Source organism: Leptopilina heterotoma, unplaced genomic scaffold, assembly GCF_015476425.1.
Source record: "Leptopilina heterotoma isolate Lh14 unplaced genomic scaffold, ASM1547642v1 Lhet_313, whole genome shotgun sequence".
Taxonomy (NCBI): Eukaryota; Metazoa; Arthropoda; class Insecta; order Hymenoptera; family Figitidae; genus Leptopilina; species Leptopilina heterotoma.
This window is the reverse complement of record NW_025111014.1, coordinates 74,710-96,397: the sequence shown is the minus strand read 5'-3', so window position 1 is coordinate 96,397 and position 21,688 is coordinate 74,710. Positions and strand designations below refer to the sequence as shown.

At 25.4% G+C, this 21,688-nt stretch overlaps 1 protein-coding gene and 1 long non-coding RNA gene across 5 annotated transcripts in view; one reads left to right on the top strand and one right to left on the bottom strand.

Moving 5' to 3' along the window:
* The window catches only part of LOC122504748, a 29,164-nt gene that overhangs the window by 2,363 nt on the left and 5,113 nt on the right, over window positions 1–21,688 (bottom strand). The window contains exon 2 of the long non-coding RNA XR_006301861.1: window positions 13,218–13,429. This is a non-coding gene — a long non-coding RNA (uncharacterized LOC122504748). The remainder of the gene's footprint in view (window positions 1–13,217; window positions 13,430–21,688) is intronic.
* The window catches only part of LOC122504745 (calcium-dependent secretion activator), a 39,804-nt gene that overhangs the window by 16,795 nt on the left and 1,321 nt on the right, over window positions 1–21,688 (top strand). For 3 of the 4 annotated variants that reach the window (XM_043615968.1, XM_043615966.1, XM_043615969.1), the window contains 12 exons: window positions 303–470; window positions 1,898–2,389; window positions 2,532–2,938; window positions 12,011–12,475; window positions 12,806–13,165; window positions 13,275–13,514; window positions 15,087–15,384; window positions 16,025–16,181; window positions 18,165–18,616; window positions 18,701–18,859; window positions 21,165–21,281; window positions 21,384–21,622. In XM_043615968.1, the coding sequence (XP_043471903.1) occupies window positions 303–470; window positions 1,898–2,389; window positions 2,532–2,938; window positions 12,011–12,475; window positions 12,806–13,165; window positions 13,275–13,514; window positions 15,087–15,384; window positions 16,025–16,181; window positions 18,165–18,616; window positions 18,701–18,859; window positions 21,165–21,281; window positions 21,384–21,622 (3,554 nt within the window). The remainder of the gene's footprint in view (window positions 1–302; window positions 471–1,897; window positions 2,390–2,531; window positions 2,939–12,010; window positions 12,476–12,805; window positions 13,166–13,274; window positions 13,515–15,086; window positions 15,385–16,024; window positions 16,182–18,164; window positions 18,617–18,700; window positions 18,860–21,164; window positions 21,282–21,383; window positions 21,623–21,688) is intronic. The other variant, XM_043615970.1, reaches the window with a different exon arrangement.

Sequence of the window (21,688 nt, the reverse complement as noted above, 5' to 3'; positions counted from 1 at the left end):
CAAGAAAAAGTAATTTGTAGTGGTAAAAATAAAAAAAAGTATTCAAATATAATAAAAAATCGAAAGAAAAGTAGTAAATAGTAGTTGTTAGTAGATAAGTGCAAAGTCTGTAACAATAGAAATTAATAGCAAATTTTTTTTTCCCAACGAGAGATGAAGAAAAGTGGAAAATTTAAGAATGCAACCAAAAAAGAAATCATTAGAAGAACGACCGTGGTCTTAGAATAGAAAATCCTTAATACAGTACATGAATATCCAAGTGGGCAAATCCTCAGTTCTCTAATTTGGTTATTATGCCGTAGGACAAACAGGAGAGAGAAGAGGAGGAGAGAAAAACACGAATACAACTTTACGTGTTCATTTCGAGATGTGTAGCTTATCCATTCAATGCCAAACAACCCACAGACATGACACGGAGACAAATGAAGATCACGAAACAGCAATTGGAGACACTGTGTTCCCGCTTCCAGGTAATTAGATCTTTTTCACATTTCCAGAATTAGGAAACGTCATCATTTTCAAAATTAAATTAATTTTCCTTCTGGAAATTTTATTTCCTGCTTTTTTATTCTCAAAAGGAATGAAAAATTGTTTCTTTTGAAATAGCTGAAATTTCATCATTTTTTGGGGTAGGGAAATTGTATAGTAAAAATTGTATTTTGAATATGGAAATTTTTTTCGATATGAAAACATATTTTCATATTCGAAACTATTTATTTGTTAGGAAGTCTTTGATGTCGTTGATCGGTCTTGATAACTGTCGGATATATTTAGAATATCATTGGTCTGAGAAACCCTGCAAGGGAAAGTTGCAATTTTCCGAAGCCACACGATATCGTCTTATAAAAGTGTTCCGTGTGTCTAACCTTCGCCTTGGAGTCATAGATTCTAAATTTGATAAATACAATTTTTTATTGATTACAAAGAAAAAACATTCAATTTTCATTGCCCCTTGTTAGTTACAAAAATTTAATGTAAATTTATTATTTTTTAAAAAATATATATATTAATTGCCAAACTTTTGACATGAGAATTTTAGATGTAAAACAATTTCAGGGTTGCTACAAAAATTTAATGTTGTATTTCCCTGACTTTTCCCTGATTTCCAGACAAAAAATTTTGTCTTTTTCCCTGACCCAAAAATTCTAAAAATTATTAGATACTCAAAAAAATGTTCTATTACATTTATTTATGAATTTCTCTAATTGTAAAATTATTTCGAAAATGACAATATAACTTCTTTTTTAAATAAATTTTTAATCATTATTATTTTTCCATAGGAATTAAGATTTTTAAAAATTAAAAATTTGAACATTTTAAAATTAAATATATTTTAAGAATATTATTACAAAACATGAAGACATGGCCGAGTAATAAAATCATTATTTTATATTATAAAAGAATATAATTACTGTAACTTCTTCAAAGTTATTTTCATCAATTCAATTCAATTATTATTTTTTAGAAGTTTTAACTGAGATTTTTTTTAAAATTCTTTTGACAAATTTTTAAGAATAATTACATTTTTTCGAGGAATTCAATAAAAATTGAATTAAAAATAATTGAAATTTTGCTATGAGATTTATTATTTATGAAAATAATTGAATTCCTAAAAAAATTTTATTTACGAAAATAATTGAATCGCTATAATATTTTTATTATTTATGAAAATAAATAAATGTTTTCGTAGAATTTTATCAGAATTTGTTTTAAATAATTGAATTCTTTTGGAAAATTTTATTAAAATAGTTGATATTGAAAAACTTTTCCCTGACTTCACTGACCAATATTCTACTTTCCCTGACTTTTCCCTGAATTTGGAATGAAAAAGCCCTAAATTCTCACTCAACGATTGAACATGTCGATTATTATTTTAATATAATATTTTTGTTTTCAGGCTTTTTTGAAAGGAGAAACGCAGATAATTGCAGACGAAGCCTTCCACAATGCCATTCAAAATTATTTCGATGTATTTTTAAAATCCGAGAGGGTGGTCAGAATGGTTCAGAGCGGTGCATGCTCACAGCACGACTTCCGCGAGGTGTTCAAGAACAATATCGAAAAACGTGTTCGCAGCCTCCCGGAAATCGACGGTTTGAGCAAAGAGACTGTTCTTACGTCCTGGTTGGCTAAATTCGATTGTATATTTAAAGGCACAGGTGACGAGGACACCAAGAGGCCTTCCAGGATGCAACAGCAGTCCTTAAATTCAGAACTGATATTGTCGAAGGAACAGCTGTACGATATGTTTCAGCAGGTCCTCGGCGTTAAAAAGTTCGAGCATCAGCTTCTGTTCAACGCCCTCTTGTTGGACTCAGCCGACGAACAGGCTGCTGCCATCCGGAGGGAGCTGGACGGTCGCATTCAACGAGTCAACGAAATGGAAAAGGTATTATTCCTCTTTATTTTTTCCATGAGATTCAAATTCGCAACGTTTCTAAAAAAAAAATAAAACATTATTTTAGAAAAAAATCCAGTGAATTATATTTTGATATAAATTTAAAATTTAATTTGATAATTTCGTTTTTCAGAACCGTAAGCTCATGCCAAGGTTTCTCTTGAAAGAAATGGAGTCGCTCTACATTGAGGAACTCAAGTCGTCTATCAACCTGCTAATGGCCAATTTGGAGTCATTGCCAGTCTCCAAGGGTTCGATAGACAGCAAATACGGGCTGCAGAAGCTGAAGCGCTACAACCATCGGCGTGAGCGCTCCCGCCCCCGCAGTCAGAGTTCTCTCGTTAAATTGGAGGGCGACTCCGCTGATTCCGACCCCCAACTCACAAAAATGGACGTGGGCTTGACTTTTCAATTGGAAGTTATTGTTATGGAAGTCAAAGGCCTTAAAAGTCTCGCGCAAAATCGAATTGTTTATTGTACAATGGAAGTGGAAGGCGGCGAAAAACTGCAGACTGATCAAGCCGAAGCCTCGAAGCCTATGTGAGTTTCCTTTTTTTCTTTCTTTTTTTCTCTGTTTTTTTCTTTTCCACAAAAAATTAATTTTTTTCCTTGACTTTCCCCCTGATTTCCAGATAAAATTTTCACTTTCTCCCTGAGCCTAAAGAATATTACATTTATTTATGAATATCTTCAATTGTAAAATTATTCGAAAACATCAATAACTTCTGTTTTAAATAAATATTTAAATATTATCTTTTAGTGGGAATTAAAAATTTTTAGAACATTAAAATTCAATCCTTTTTGAAATTCAACGACTTATAATAAATAAAGATGACCGAGTAATAGAATCATTATTTTATATTATAAAAATATTGTTATTGTAACTTCTTGAAAATTATTTTCATCATTTCAATTCAATTATTATTTTCCAGAATTTTTCACTAAAATTCTTCTCCAAATCAATTATTTTCAATACTTTTTGAAACAGTTCTTTATAAGAGTTTTCGAATTTGAATTGTAAACAAATGTTTACAATTCAATTTTAAGTGAAATTTCGATTATTCGAAAATTCTTCGATTGTATATTAGAAAATAAAAACTTGAAATAATTTTTAAAAAAATTCAATTAAACTTTTTCAGAAAAAATTAATTCTACAGAATTATTAATGAAAAGTATGAAAAAATTCATATTTTCAAAGATTTTAATTTCAAACCGTTTCAAAAATCAATTCTTTCTAAAAATTCACGCTTTAATGCTTTTAATATTGAATTATTATATAAAATTTTAAGTGTAATTCATATTTAAATCAATTTTATATTAAAAATAATTCAAATTCTATACCATGAATTTTATTATTTCTGAAAATAATTAAATTTCTAAAAAGATTTTTATTATTTATAAAAATAATTGAATTCCTGTAAAAAATTTTAATATTTATGAAAATAATAAATGGAAATCTTGCGCTACGAGTTTTATTAATTATGAAAATAATTGCATTTTAGAAACGAATTTTATTTAAATATTTAAAAAAAAATTGAATTCCTGAGAAGAATTTTATAATTTATAAAAATACTTAAATTCTTGCGAAGAATCTTTTTAAATAATTGATTTTTTACGAATAATTTTATGAAAATTGTGTTTTAAATAACTGAATTCCTGAGAAAATTTTATTACTTATTAATATAATTGAATATTTGCAAAGATTTAAAAAATTTTTTTAACATAATTGAATTTCTGCGAAGAAATTTATAAAAAATACATTATAATAAACGTAAGTTTCCTTTCCGTTAGCAAATTATCTGCATTCATTTGTTTGTTTTAAAAATTAAATTTTGTGGGTTAAGTATTGGCATTTTTTATTTTTTAATGTCAAACTTTTTAATGTGGAAAATACTTTACTTATTAAATTGTCTCGACTCTTTGGTAAAAAATCTAAAATTATCGAAAATAATCAAAAATTCAAAAATCCGAATTTCTTAAAATTCAACATTTTTTCCTCTCTTTTATTGGATTTAGCTTCATTATTTTTGTGCTTTTGGAAAATACTTTACTTATTAAATTGTCTCGACTCTTTGGTAAAAAATCTAAAATTATCAAAAATTCGAAAAAATTGAAAAATGCGATTTTCTTAAAATTCAACATTTTTTCTTCTCTTTTATGGGATTAAGCTTCATTATTTTTGTGCTTTTGGAAAATACTTTACTTATTAAATTGTCTCGACTCTTTGGCAAAAAATCTAAAATTATCAAAAATTCGAAAAAATTCAAAAATCCGATTTTCTTAAAATTCAACATTTTTTCTTCTCTTTTATGGGATTAGGCTTCATTATTTTTGTGCTTTTAGAAAATACTTTACTTATTAAATTGTCTCGACTCTTTGGTAAAAAATCTAAAATTATCGAAAATTCGAAAAAATTCAAAAATCCGATTTTCTTAAAATTCAACATTTTTTCTTCTCTTTTATGGGATTAAGCTTCATTATTTTTGTGCTTTTGGAAAATACTTTACTTATTAAATTGTCTCGACTCTTTGGTAAAAAATCTAAAATTATCAAAAATTCGAAAAAATTCAAAAATCCGATTTTCTTAAAATTCAACATTTTTTCTTCTCTTTTATGGGATAAGGCTTCATTATTTTTGTGCTTTTGGAAAATACTTTACTTATTAAATTGTCTCGACTCTTTGGTAAAAAATCTAAAATTATCGAAAATTCGAAAAAATTAAAAAATCCGAATTTCTTAAAATTCAACATTTTTTCTTCTCTTTTATGGGATTAGGCTTCATTATTTTTGTGCTTTTGGAAAATATTTTACTTATTAAATTGTCTCGAATCTTTGGTAAAAAATCTAAAATTATCGAAAATTCGAAAAAATTCAAAAATCCGAATTTCTTAAAATTCAACATTTTTTCCTCTCTTTTATGGGATTTAGCTTTATTATTTTTGTGCTTTTGGAAAATACTTTACTTATTAAATTGTCTCGACTCTTTGGTAAAAAATCCAAAATTATCGAAAATTCGAAAAAATTCAAAAATCCGAATTTCTTAAAATTCAACATTTTTTCTTCTCTTTTATGGGATTTAGCTTAATTATTTTTGTGCTTTTGGAAAATACTTTACTTGTTAAATTGTCTCGACTCTTTGGTAAAAAATCTAAAATTATCGAAAATTATCAAAAATTCAAAAATCCGAATTTCTTAAAATTTAACATTTTTTCCCCTCTTTTATGGGATTTAGCTTCATTATTTTTATGCTTTTGGAAAATACTTTACTTATTAAATTGTCTCGACTCTTTGGTAAAAAATCTAAAATTATCAAAAATTCGAAAAAATTCAAAAATCCGATTTTCTTAAAATTCAACATTTTTTCTTCTCTTTTATGGGATTAGGCTTCATTATTTTTGTGCTTTTGGAAAATACTTTACTTATTAAATTGTCTCGACTCTTTGGTAAAAAATCTAAAATTATCAAAAATTCGAAAAAATTCAAAAATCCGATTTTCTTAAAATTCAACATTTTTTCTTCTCTTTTATGGGATTAAGCTTCATTATTTTTGTGCTTTTGGAAAATACTTTACTTATTAAATTGTCTCGACTCTTTGGTAAAAAATCTAAAATTATCGAAAATTCGAAGAAATTCAAAAATCCGATTTTCTTAAAATTCAACATTTTTTCTTCTCTTTTATGGGATTAAGCTTCATTATTTTTGTGCTTTTGGAAAATACTTTACTTATTAAATTGTCTCGACTCTTTGGTAAAAAATCTAAAATTATCGAAAATTCGAAAAAATTCAAAAATCCGATTTTCTTAAAATTCAACATTTTTTCTTCTCTTTTATGGGATTAAGCTTCATTATTTTTGTGCTTTTGGAAAATACTTTACTTATTAAATTGTCTCGACTCTTTGGTAAAAAATCTAAAATTATCGAAAATTCGAAAAAATTTAAAAATCCGATTTTCTTAAAATTCAACATTTTTTCTTCTCTTTTATGGGATTAAGCTTCATTATTTTTGTGCTTTTGGAAAATACTTTACTTATTAAATTGTCTCGACTCTTTGGTAAAAAATCTAAAATTATCAAAAATTCGAAAAAATTCAAAAATCCGATTTTCTTAAAATTCAACATTTTTTCTTCTCTTTTATGGGATTAGGCTTCATTATTTTTGTGCTTTTGGAAAATACTTTACTTATTAAATTGTCTCGACTCTTTGGTAAAAAATCTAAAATTATCGAAAATTCGAAAAAATTAAAAAATCCGAATTTCTTAAAATTCAACATTTTTTCTTCTCTTTTATGGGATTAGGCTTCATTATTTTTGTGCTTTTGGAAAATACTTTACTTATTAAATTGTCTCGACTCTTTGGTAAAAAATCTAAAATTATCGAAAATTCGAAAAAATTCAAAAATCCGAATTTCTTAAAATTCAACATTTTTTCCTCTCTTTTATGGGATTTAGCTTTATTATTTTTGTGCTTTTGGAAAATACTTTACTTATTAAATTGTCTCGACTCTTTGGTAAAAAATCTAAAATTATCAAAAATTCGAAAAAATTCAAAAATCCGATTTTCTTAAAATTTAACATTTTTTCTTCTCTTTTATGGGATTAAGCTTCATTATTTTTGTGCTTTTGGAAAATACTTTACTTATTAAATTGTCTCGACTCTTTGGTAAAAAATCTAAAATTATCAAAAATTCGAAAAAATTCAAAAATCCGATTTTCTTAAAATTCAACATTTTTTCCTCTCTTTTATTGGATTTAGCTTCATTATTTTTGTGCTTTTGGAAAATACTTTAATTATTAAATTGTCTTGACTCATTGGTAAAAAATCTAAAATTATCAAAAATTCGAAAGAATTCAAAAATCCGAATTTCTTAAAATTCAACATTTTTTCTTCTCTTTTATGGGATTTAGCTTAATTATTTTTGTGCTTTTGGAAAATACTTTACTTATTAAATTGTCTCGACTCTTTGGTAAAAAATCTAAAATTATCGAAAATTATCAAAAATTCAAAAATCCGAATTTCTTAAAATTCAACATTTTTTCCCCTCTTTTATGGGATTTAGCTTAATTATTTTTGTGCTTTTGGAAAATACTTTACTTATTCAATTGTCTCGACTCTTTGGTAAAAAATCTAAAATTATCAAAAATTCGAAAAAATTGAAAAATGCGATTTTCTTAAAATTCAACATTTTTTCTTCTCTTTTATGGGATTAAGCTTCATTATTTTTGTGCTTTTGGAAAATACTTTACTTATTAAATTGTCTCGACTCTTTGGCAAAAAATCTAAAATTATCAAAAATTCGAAAAAATTCAAAAATCCGATTTTCTTAAAATTCAACATTTTTTCTTCTCTTTTATGGGATTAGGCTTCATTATTTTTGTGCTTTTAGAAAATACTTTACTTATTAAATTGTCTCGACTCTTTGGTAAAAAATCTAAAATTATCGAAAATTCGAAAAAATTCAAAAATCCGATTTTCTTAAAATTCAACATTTTTTCTTCTCTTTTATGGGATTAAGCTTCATTATTTTTGTGCTTTTGGAAAATACTTTACTTATTAAATTGTCTCGACTCTTTGGTAAAAAATCTAAAATTATCAAAAATTCGAAAAAATTCAAAAATCCGATTTTCTTAAAATTCAACATTTTTTCTTCTCTTTTATGGGATAAGGCTTCATTATTTTTGTGCTTTTGGAAAATACTTTACTTATTAAATTGTCTCGACTCTTTGGTAAAAAATCTAAAATTATCGAAAATTCGAAAAAATTAAAAAATCCGAATTTCTTAAAATTCAACATTTTTTCTTCTCTTTTATGGGATTAGGCTTCATTATTTTTGTGCTTTTGGAAAATATTTTACTTATTAAATTGTCTCGACTCTTTGGTAAAAAATCTAAAATTATCGAAAATTCGAAAAAATTCAAAAATCCGAATTTCTTAAAATTCAACATTTTTTCCTCTCTTTTATGGGATTTAGCTTTATTATTTTTGTGCTTTTGGAAAATACTTTACTTATTAAATTGTCTCGACTCTTTGGTAAAAAATCCAAAATTATCGAAAATTCGAAAAAATTCAAAAATCCGAATTTCTTAAAATTCAACATTTTTTCTTCTCTTTTATGGGATTTAGCTTAATTATTTTTGTGCTTTTGGAAAATACTTTACTTGTTAAATTGTCTCGACTCTTTGGTAAAAAATCTAAAATTATCGAAAATTATCAAAAATTCAAAAATCCGAATTTCTTAAAATTTAACATTTTTTCCCCTCTTTTATGGGATTTAGCTTCATTATTTTTATGCTTTTGGAAAATACTTTACTTATTAAATTGTCTCGACTCTTTGGTAAAAAATCTAAAATTATCAAAAATTCGAAAAAATTCAAAAATCCGATTTTCTTAAAATTCAACATTTTTTCTTCTCTTTTATGGGATTAGGCTTCATTATTTTTGTGCTTTTGGAAAATACTTTACTTATTAAATTGTCTCGACTCTTTGGTAAAAAATCTAAAATTATCAAAAATTCGAAAAAATTCAAAAATCCGATTTTCTTAAAATTCAACATTTTTTCTTCTCTTTTATGGGATTAAGCTTCATTATTTTTGTGCTTTTGGAAAATACTTTACTTATTAAATTGTCTCGACTCTTTGGTAAAAAATCTAAAATTATCGAAAATTCGAAGAAATTCAAAAATCCGATTTTCTTAAAATTCAACATTTTTTCTTCTCTTTTATGGGATTAAGCTTCATTATTTTTGTGCTTTTGGAAAATACTTTACTTATTAAATTGTCTCGACTCTTTGGTAAAAAATCTAAAATTATCGAAAATTCGAAAAAATTCAAAAATCCGATTTTCTTAAAATTCAACATTTTTTCTTCTCTTTTATGGGATTAAGCTTCATTATTTTTGTGCTTTTGGAAAATACTTTACTTATTAAATTGTCTCGACTCTTTGGTAAAAAATCTAAAATTATCGAAAATTCGAAAAAATTTAAAAATCCGATTTTCTTAAAATTCAACATTTTTTCTTCTCTTTTATGGGATTAAGCTTCATTATTTTTGTGCTTTTGGAAAATACTTTACTTATTAAATTGTCTCGACTCTTTGGTAAAAAATCTAAAATTATCAAAAATTCGAAAAAATTCAAAAATCCGATTTTCTTAAAATTCAACATTTTTTCTTCTCTTTTATGGGATTAGGCTTCATTATTTTTGTGCTTTTGGAAAATACTTTACTTATTAAATTGTCTCGACTCTTTGGTAAAAAATCTAAAATTATCGAAAATTCGAAAAAATTAAAAAATCCGAATTTCTTAAAATTCAACATTTTTTCTTCTCTTTTATGGGATTAGGCTTCATTATTTTTGTGCTTTTGGAAAATACTTTACTTATTAAATTGTCTCGACTCTTTGGTAAAAAATCTAAAATTATCGAAAATTCGAAAAAATTCAAAAATCCGAATTTCTTAAAATTCAACATTTTTTCCTCTCTTTTATGGGATTTAGCTTTATTATTTTTGTGCTTTTGGAAAATACTTTACTTATTAAATTGTCTCGACTCTTTGGTAAAAAATCTAAAATTATCAAAAATTCGAAAAAATTCAAAAATCCGATTTTCTTAAAATTTAACATTTTTTCTTCTCTTTTATGGGATTAAGCTTCATTATTTTTGTGCTTTTGGAAAATACTTTACTTATTAAATTGTCTCGACTCTTTGGTAAAAAATCTAAAATTATCAAAAATTCGAAAAAATTCAAAAATCCGATTTTCTTAAAATTCAACATTTTTTCCTCTCTTTTATTGGATTTAGCTTCATTATTTTTGTGCTTTTGGAAAATACTTTAATTATTAAATTGTCTTGACTCATTGGTAAAAAATCTAAAATTATCAAAAATTCGAAAGAATTCAAAAATCCGAATTTCTTAAAATTCAACATTTTTTCTTCTCTTTTATGGGATTTAGCTTAATTATTTTTGTGCTTTTGGAAAATACTTTACTTATTAAATTGTCTCGACTCTTTGGTAAAAAATCTAAAATTATCGAAAATTATCAAAAATTCAAAAATCCGAATTTCTTAAAATTCAACATTTTTTCCCCTCTTTTATGGGATTTAGCTTAATTATTTTTATGCTTTTGGAAAATACTTTACTTGTTAAATTGTCTCGACTCTTTGGTAAAAAATCTAAAATTATTGAAAATTATCAAAAATTCAAAAATCCTATTTTCTTAAAATTGAACATTTTTTCTTTTCTTTTATGCCATTTAGCTTTATTATTATTTGAATTTGTATTCAATAGAAAAAATGGAAGACTGAAAAAATTTAGAAACTTTTTAAAATTCCAGGCCTTTTCCATGATTTCCCTGATTTCCAGAAGCCTTTTAAAAATTCCATACCATTTCCATGATTTCCAGATTCTGTAGGAACCCTGCTTTTGTCTGACTTTCTTCTAAATTATCGAATTCAGTGATTTCTGGGGTGAATTTGGTTAAGTTGTAAAATGATTAATTTCTATTTGAATTCGTTTTTTTTGAATGTAGAAAATCTGATGTTAATTTAATTCTTTTTTCGTTATGCACGGCAAAAAATATTTAGCTGGATGAACTACAGATTTCACTTTAGTAGCGAAATTTTTCAGTGCTTCAATTAATACTTTTGTTATTCTAGAGAAACTTATCGCTATTTCAAGTAAAACTTTTTTCAGTGTGTACTAATTATTATTTCTTTAAAAAGTATTTAATTTAAAATGGCTTTATAAAATAAGCAATGCAAAAGATGACCCAGATACTAATTGTAATTGTTCTAGCCATAGTTTAAGTCTAGTAATGTAAATTCTATTTAAATTGAGACCATTGAGTGAAATTATTTGAATTTTAGTTAGTTAAATCTCTTTGTTAGGTTATAATAATTATTTCTTTAAAATTTTTTAAATTGTTTAAAATAAGCAGCCCCATACAACATTCCCGCGCGGATAGTTTGGCCAGTTTGTAAATAATTGAATGTTTGCGCAGAATTTTATCAAAATTTCTTTAAATAATTGAATTCTTTTGGAAAATTTTATTAAAATAGTTAATATTGAAAATCATTGAATTGAGGGAAATTTTTGAAAAAGATTGAAATTTTGCCAAAAATTTTATTAAAATTTTTGAAAATAATTTCGGAGAATAATTTTGAAAAAGAATTTTATTATTCATAAAGATAAATGAGGTTTTGACAAGAATTTTTAATTAATTAAAATTATTCATTAAATAATTTCTAAGTAATAATTTTATGATAGTTCTTCGAGAATTAAGTTATTTAAAAAGAAATTATTGTCAGAAAAACGAAAAATTGAAGGTTTCTTATTAGAATTGGTGGTAATTTCAAAATTTATGAGGCAAACATAAAAGACACGAAAATTCAGAATTTTCTTATGAATTCTTAAAATTGAATTGTTTCCAGTACTTTTAATAAAAATCCCTAACGTTTTCCTGATTTCCCTGACTTTTTTTGAATTTCTTGACTTGTGGCAACTCTGTTTTTTCCTTCCCTTCTTTTTTCATTTCCTTCTTTTTTTCTTTTTTTTCCTATTTTCGATTTTCCCTTCTTCCCTTTTTTTTGATGACGGAATAAAAAGAAAAAAAAATTAACAGGTGGGACACTCAGGGAGATTTTTCCACAACACATCCATTGCCGATAGTGAAGGTACGACTTTATACGGAGAATCCAGGAATGCTGGCACTCGAGGACAAGGAATTGGGAAAAGTAATTCTAAAGCCAACGCCAATGTCGAGTAAAAATCCAGAGTGGCATCGTATGACCGTCCCAAGAAATTGTCCGGATCAGGATCTCAGGATAAAGATTGCCTGTCGCATGGACAAGCCGTTGAACATGAAGCACTGTGGTCACCTTTACGCCCTGGGAAAATCCGTCTGGAAAAAGTGGAAGAATCGGTACTATGTACTGGTCCAAGTCTCGCAGTACACGTTTGCGATGTGCTCGTATAAAGAAAAAAAAAGCGAGCCGTCGGAAATGATGCAGCTGGATGGCTACACAGTGGACTATATCGAAGCCGTTTCTGCTAATCTTATGGCTGGCATGGATTTACAGGGTGGAAGGTGTGTCTTCTCGTTCCAAACGATTTGTCACGATACACTTCTTTAATACAACTACTAACTGGTATATTCAAAATCAAATCCTAGTCTTCTTTAAGCTTCATTGCTGTTGTCAAAAAGTGCTTCCAAAGTGCGTCATATAATTTTTTTTTACAACTAGTTTTAGTATTTTTTATTTCTTTAGTATTTATTTAGTATTATTTATTTAGTATCTATAAATTAGTTTAATGTCGATGCTTTTTGAGAGATGAGTACACCAGTTAATGGTTGCAATAAGATTGTGAATGACGTAGATATTAGAGTAGATGGCAAAAAGAGTTAACTTTAAAACAGGTACTTCTTCAACGCTGTACGTGAAGGTGACAATATTGTTTTTGCATCGGAGGATGAGAACGAGTGTCATTTGTGGGTGATGGCAATGTACAGGGCAACTGGCCAGTCTCATAAACCAACGCCGCCCGTGACAATAGCTGATAAAAATTCGACAATCAGCAAAATTCAAGGTGACGCTGACAGGGCGAGAAAACATGGAATGGAAGATTTTATCAGTGCTGATCCATGCAAATTTGATCACGCGAATCTTTTCAATTTTCTTCAAAGTTTAACATTGGATTATCGACTGAACGATCCTTATTGTTGTCTGGGTTGGTTCTCACCCGGACAAGTTTTCGTTCTTGATGAATATTGTGCAAGGTGGGATTGTTTTTTTCAATAGTTTAAAATTTAAAGAAAATTTTTTACTTACGTAATTTTGCTGTTATTTTTTTTTGTTTGAGACTTGTAATTTTTTCTTTACGTCTAGATACGGTGTTCGTGGATGTTTCCGACATTTGTGTTATCTCAGTGATCTTCTGGACAGAGCGGAGCGAGGAATAATGATTGATCCAACGTTAATTCATTATAGTTTTGCATTTTGTGCGAGTCATGTTGTTGGCAACAGGCCCGATGGCGCTGGATCTGTGACACATGAAGAAAAAGATAAATTTCAAGAAATTAAAGAACGACTTCGTCAACTTTTAGAGAAACAAATTACAAACTTTAGGTTAGTCTATTCAACTATTATAACTATAAGTATATGATAATAAGAAATAAATTCTTTTTTGATTTAATTTTGCAGATTTCACACTCGATAATTAATTTTTAAAAAAGTAGCTTTCAGACTAAAAAAATGTAGTAAAAAATCAGCTATCGAAAGATTTACCTTGACAACAAAAAAAACTCGTTTTATAAACTTCACAAAACTGACAAAAATTCCATTCTATATTTTATTTTTCTGACTTCTTCCTAATTTTCATCAAAAATATTTACTTCTTTCTTATCCTGCTAGTAAATTGAATTCCTGCAACGAATTTTATTATTCATGAAAGAATTTAAATATTTATACAAAATAATTTAATTTTTGCGAAGAATTTTATAGAACTTTTTAAATAATTGATTTCTTTCGACAAATTTTGTTATTTTTTTTTTTGATATTTTTGAAAATAATTGAATTCCTGAGAATTTTATTATTTATGAAAATAATTGAATTATTGTGAAAAATTTCACTAAAATGTTTAAAAAGAATTAAATTTCTGTAAAAAATTTTGTTATTTTTGAAAATAATTGAATTACTGTGAAAAATTCTAATATTTTTGAAAATAATTGAATAGTGGCTAGAAATTTTATTAAAGTTTTCAAAAATAATTGAATTCCTGAAAAGAATTTTATTATTTATGAAAATAATTAAATTTTTGCTACGAATTTTATTAAAATTTTTTTAAATAATTGAATTCTTCATAAAACATTTTATAAACATTGTTTTAAATAATTAATTTTTTCGAAATATAATAAATATTATGAACATTTTACTTTAAATAATTGAATTCTTGTGGAAAATTTTATTTGTGAAAATAATTGAATTTTTCGATTAATTAATTAAAAATTGTATTAAAAATAATTGAAATTCTTCGATGAGTTTTATTATTTATGAAAATAATTGAATTCTTGCCTAGAATTGTATCAAAACTTTTTTTTTTTAAATTGAATTTCCATGAAAAATGTTATTGTTAGTGAAAGTAATGAATTATTGTGAAGAATTGTATAAAAATTTTGTTAAATAATTTATTTTTTCGGAATTTTTTTTTTTGAAAATGCTATTCTAAATTAATGGAATTTTATTATTTATGAAAATAATTGAATTTTGCATGATTCTATCAATATTTTTTTAAATAATTGAATTCTTTTGCTAAATTTTAGAAAAATACGAGATATTGAAAATAATTGAATTTCAAATATTTTTTTGTAAATAATTGACTCGTTTTAAAGAATTTGATTATAATTTTTGAGAGTAGTTTTTTGATTTCTAGTATATTAGCGAATTTAAACTAGTAGAAATTCTCAAAACAGAAATAGTAGCTTTTATTGGCTGAAATCTAACAAAAGTACTGAAATAGTAGCATAATGTAAAAATAGTAGTAAATAGTAGGTTTTAGTAGATGAGTGCGAAACAGTAAATTTTTAGGAATGGACCAAATTCAAAATTTAGAAAGAAGATTTGGTAGATAAGTGCGCAGCCTGAATTTTGTTTATTTGGCTAAAATAATAATTGTATTAATTATATATTTCGCTTTTTCAGGTACAGTTTTCCATTCGGAAGACCTGAGGGAGCGTTGAAAGCTTCTTTATCACTGCTTGAACGGGTTTTGATGAAGGACATTGTGACACCAGTGCCACAGGAGGAGGTCAGGGGAATGATCAAATCATGTTTGGAGACAGCAGCTCATGTGAATTATGAACGTTTATCGTCAGAGGCAAAAATTGAGGATGACTTTAATGGCGAAGTTCAGCCCAGTAAGAAACTCGAGGACCTGATACGTTTGGCTGAAATTTGCGTCGACCTGTTGCAGCAAAATGAGGAACATTATTCGGAGGTATTAGTTAGGTTTTTAGAACTGAGTGTTCATTGTCTGGAGTTCTCGAGAGAGAGGACAGCATGCAAACAAATACGGACTAGGTAAGAGTCCGCCACCTCCTCAGAAGACTAGCTTTTTCACTTTTACTTTTGTCATTCTTGTAGTTTTCAAAAATAGAACAACAATCATTCAATTTTAGTAATTCGCTTTTCATTCTTGAATTATGTATAAAACATAAAAGACAATAAAATTAGTGAAAAATTAGAAAATTGAAATTAATGAAATTAAAAATTAGAAATAAAAATTAGAAACTAAAAATTAAATGTTTTGAAAAAGAGGATCGTTGTTTTTTAAGAAAAAAAAACAGAAGCCTCACTATTTGAATCAACTGAATAAATTGAATAAATTGAATAATTTGAATAATTTAAAGAAAATGGAAAAACGTTGCCATTTAGAATGTCATAAGCTTTTTATTTGACATCATGACAAAAGTTTTCTTAGAACAAAGAGAGCATTAGAAATCATAGAGTCTTCTGGGTACTCGAGGACTCCTCGGCCTGGGTGGCGCCCCTACCACCTTGTGTCATAAGAAATCATTGCCCGCCGTATATGTTTCTCGTCCAATATTTTCACGTTTCGCTCCTACTACACCGCACCGCAGGCGTTCGCCTGGTTTAGCGACCTCCTGGTGGAACACGCCGAGATCTTCTGGTCCCTCTTCGCCAAGGATATGAACAAGGTCCTCAGCGAGCAGCCACCAGACACGTGGGATAGTTTTCCGCTCTTCCAAATTTTGAACGACTATTTAAGAACGGACGGTGTGTGCCTTTTCTATTTCTCTGCCAAAAATATTAAAGTCTTCGAATTTTATTCATTTAGTATTTATTTCTTTTTAATTAAAACTAGCTTAACTTTAAATATTAATTAAATTTTACCACCAGTTGTTGATTACAAAAATAATCTTTTTCAAATTGAATGAAAATTTATTGTTTCTTCAAAAATATAATTAGAATTCTTCAAAAATACGATATTTCTCAAAACAATTTTCGAAAGTAATAAAATTAAATTCTTTTGAATATAAAATTTATTTCAATAAAATCTGACAAAAATTAAACTCTTCCAACTTTTAAAATTATTTTCAAAAATTCAATTAATTCAAAAAAATGTTAATTATCTACAATTTTTCAAAAATGTAATTTTTTTAGAATTTCAAAATTAAATTGCCCAAAAATTCAATATTTTTTGGTAAACAAATATTCAAAAATTTACTGTTATTTATTTTAATTGAAATTTAAAAGAATTTTTATAAATAACAAAATTATCTGAGAATTACAATTATTTGTAGGTAGTACAATTTTAATAGAATTTTTTGGAAAAAATAAATTTATTTTAACAAATATTAATAAAATTCTTGAAATAAATACAATTATATAAAAAAATTTTAATAAAATTCTTCTGAGAAATTCAATTAATATAAGTAGAATTTTAATAAAATTTCTTGACAGAATTCAATTATTTTCAAAAATTCTAATAAAATTCAAATTCAAAAGAATTCAAATATTTTCAGTATAAATTTTTTTAATTCCTTGAAAAAATGTAATTATTTAAAATTCTTCGAAATAATTCAATTATTGTAAAAAATTTTTCATAAAATTCTTGGCAAGAATTCAATTACTTCCATAGTCAAAAAAAAATATTCGGGAGAATTCAATTATTTTCAAAATTTTATTAAATTCTTCGAAATAATTCGATTATTTTCAAAAATAATATAAATTTTTCGCAGGATTTAAATTATATGTATTTTTATTACAGTTTTAATTAAATTCCATAAAAAATTCAATTATTTTTTCAAAAATGTTTATAAAATTCTTTATAAGAAGAATTCAATTTTAAGAAATACTTAATCATTCTATTAAAATTATTTATTATTTAATTGAATTACCGTGAAACTTTTTGATAAGAATTGATTTCAAAGAGAATTTCAGTTAAAATTTTAGAAAATTTTTTATGAATTTATTGAAAGAATTGACAGTTCTAATTTTGAGAAATAATTAAATTTCAAAAGATTTTACATTGAAAGTATTTTAAAAATTTAATTCCTGGTGAACAAATAAATAAAAATAAGTATTCAAAAATTTCTTAAATAAAAATTAATGGAAATTTTTTTTAAATTTCTAAAAAAAAATTAGTTTTTTGAAAAAATGTAATTAAAATAATTTGGAAATAATTGAATTCCCGACAACAATTTTAAAAAATTGAAAAAATAGGCAATTTTTACAAATTTTATTAAAATAAATTGTATATTTGAAAGAATTTAATTTTCTCAATTGAAATAATTATTTTTTAATATTATTGGATTTTTTCAAGAATTCTAATTAAAATTATTCTAATATATTATTTTCCTTCAAAAATTATTAAAGTTTTAAATAATTATATTGAAAAATTCTAAAGAATAATTTACTTTTGGAAAAAAATTGCCGATTGAAAAAATTGATTTTTACTACTTTTGAAGTATTTTTTCGGAAAATTGTTTTTTTTAGGTTGAAAATGCTAAAAAAAAGTACTATTGTTCTGTTCAATTTTTTACTTGGATATTCATTGATTTATTTTTCTAATTTCAAATCATAATTTTATCATAATCTTTAAAATTTTTTTTTAAATTATTTAAATCTTCGAAGTTTTTTTATTTTGTTTTGAAATTTCTAAAAAAGAGAATTTGTTGATTTTGATTATCATTAACAAAATCTAATTATTATTGAAATTTTCTTCTAATATTAAATTTTTTCTGATCCATTGTGCAGACAATTTGAAGAACGGAAAATTCCATCAACATCTTCGGGACACATTTGCTCCATTGGTGGTGCGCTACGTGGATCTCATGGAAACATCAATTGCGCAATCGATTCATAAGGGTTTCGAGAAGGAGAGATGGGAAATAAAGGGGAATGGCTGTGCAACATCGGAGGATCTCTTTTGGAAATTGGATGCATTACAATCGTTTATCGGCGGTTTACATTGGCCTGATCAAGAATTTCGTAGTCATTTAGAGCAACGATTAAAATTGATGGCAAGTGATATGATTGAATCTTGTATACAGAGGACAGACACGGCCTTTATGCAATGGCTCAAAAAAGGCGTAACATTTATTTCAACCGATTATATTATTCCGTCTGAGATGTGTGCCATGGTGAACGTTATTCTTGACGCGAAGAATCAAAGTTTTAAACTCTGCGCTGTCGATGGTGTTGACGTTGTGAGTATTTCTTTGTTTCTTTAAAATGAGAAATAGACAATATATTATATTTTATATAATTGTTATTTTATTTCTTATTTTTAGCATCAGTGCCATGGTAAAATCGATGATCTCATTGAAAGAACATCAGCTTCAATGTCCCAAGGAATTATTAATAAATTGGTTACCGTCCTGGAAACCACGTTATCCAAATTGTCACGATATGATGAGGGATCGTTTATTGGATCTATTCTTAGTTTTACGGTTCGTGAAAAAATTTGTTTATTCTCCCAATGTTTTAATTTGTGAGAAATAATAACAGGGTTGCCGCGCTTTTGCTCTTTTCAAATTTCCTGACTTTTCCAGAATTTTAAAAATACATTTATATTTTACCAAATTAAATAACTCCCTGATTTCCAGACAAAACTTTGAATTTTCCCTGATTCTAAAAAATATTCTGATTCACTCGCAAAATGATTAAAAACACAAAAAAATGTTCTATTACATTTATTTAGGAATTTCTTTAATTGATAAATTATTCGAAAACATCATTTTTAAATAAATATTTAATGATTATTTTTTCATAAATTCAGATTTTCAACAATTTGAAATTCAATAACATATAAGAATATTAATATAAAACATGAAGAAATTAAAACTTGCTACTTTATTACTGTAAGTTCTTCAAAAATTATATTCATCATTTCGATTATTCATTTCCAGAATTTTCAACTAAAATTCTTCTTTAAGTCAATATTTTTTTAATAATTTTTGAAAAAGTTGTTTGAGAATTTTCAAATTCTTTTGTTTGCAATTTAATTTAACGAAATTTCGATTATTCTGACATTGTTCAAATATTATAAATTAAAAACTTCAAATAATTAAACAAAAATTCCATTAAACTTTTTGAAAAAAATTAATTCTACAGAATTCTTAATTAAAAGTATGAAAAGTTCAAATTTTCAAAGATGTTAATTTGAAACTTTTTGAAAACTCAATTATTTCTAAAAATTCACCTCACGCCACGCTATAATACTTTTAATATTTAATTATTACCAAAATTTTTAACTAAAATTCATTTTTGAATCAATATTTATTAGAAAATTCTACAAGAATTCAATTATTTAACAACAGTAATAAATATTTTATTAAATAATTGAATGTTCTTTAAAATTGAATTTTCATAAAGAATTTAATCAACAGTTTTTTAAATAATTGAATTCTCCTGACAAATTTTAATAAAATTTTTAAGAATAATTTCATTTTTCGAGAAAGTTTATGAAAATTGTATTAAAAATAATTAAAATTCTGCAAAGAATTTTATTAAAATTTTTAAAAATAATTGAATTTAGGAGAAAAATTTTTGTTTTATAAAGATAATTGAAATTATGATGATAATTTTTGTAAATTTTAGATCATAATTGAATTTTTGCGAAGAAAAATAATTGACTTACTCCGAAGAATTTTATTAAAGTTTATGAAAATAATTGAAATTTTTTGAAGAATTTTATTTAAATTTTTGAAAGTACTAAAATCTTTTCAAGGAATTCAATTAAAATTGTATTAAAAATAATTGAATTCTCATTAAGAATTTTTTCAAAATATTTTCGAAAATAATTGAATTATTTCGAAAAATGTTAATTAAATTTTTTTTAATTATTGAATTCTTTAGAGAAATATTATTAAAATTTGTGAAATAATTGACTTACTCCGAAGAATTTTATTAAAGTTTTTGAAAATAATTGAATACCTGTAAAAAACGTTATTATTTATAAAAATAATTGAAGAATAATTTATGAAAATAATTTTTAAATAATTGAATTCCTGCGAAATTTTTATTATTTTTGAAAATAATGAAATGTTTGAATAGAATTTTATTATATTTTTTTTATCTAATTAAATTATTTTGGGAATTTTTATTAGAGTAGTAGAAATTAAAAATCATCGAATTGAGGAAAATTTTGGATTAAAATTTTGCCAAGAATTTTATTAAAATTTTTGAAAATAATTGAATTTCTGCAATCATTTGTTATTGCTTCAAAATTCATTTTTTTTTAGTGTTTTTATCTAAAATTCTTCTATAAATCCATTATTTTTAATAATCAATTAAATATATATTCAAAAATTTACTAATTTAAAAATCTACGTTTTTTAAAATTCCTAATTAAATTCATTTAAAATTGAAATTTTACCAAATTAATTTAATTTCCAATTAAAATCTTTTGAAGTTTATCTACTTATGAAACTTGTAAACGCAACTCTTTTAAAATTGAATTAATTTTGAAATATTTAAGTAAAATTAGATTTTAAAAATAATCACAATAACTTTAGAAAACAACAATTTTCCAAGATTTCGATCAAAAATCCCTGACTTTTTCAGGTTTTTTCAAAGTTTATAAAATTCCCTGACATATCCAGGTTTTAGATTGCGTGGCAACCCAGTAATAGAAAAATTACTTTTTTTCTTTTTTATTTTAAGGAAATGTAAATAAAGTCTCAAGTTGTATTTACTTTAGATTAAAGTGACTAATGTTTGAAATTGTTTAATTGAAAAAATTCAATGTTACAGAAAGTTTCAGGGAGCGGAAAAGAAATGGGCCAAGCTTATGTTAATTTCGCAAGAAACTGCGTGGACCAAATTCGTGGTAAGGTTATCGACGAGTTGTGGATTATGACCTTTTTCGAGGTAAGAAAAAAAAATTTACCAGTGATTTTTATAAATTTAGTTATAACTTTTGATATTTAACTTTTTGAAAATGGCGAATTAACAGAAATTGAAATTTTTCAGCAATGGTATACTGCCCAAATAGAGATGCTTTGTACCTGGCTTTCGGAGAGATTGGATCACAGTTTACATTTGTACCAATGCACATGCCTCGCTCATATCGTGAAAAAGATTTATTCTGACTTTGAACTTCAGGCGATTGCAGAGAACAAACTTAACTCGAAGACATATCAGACGATATCTCAGAGAATGCAGACAGAGGAAGCAACTTGTGCCTTAACCATGAGCGCTCAGAATGAAGAGTCAGTTGAAAGAAAACTATTTTTCCCCCAATTTTCTTTGATTAATTAATTAAAACTGTTCGAATA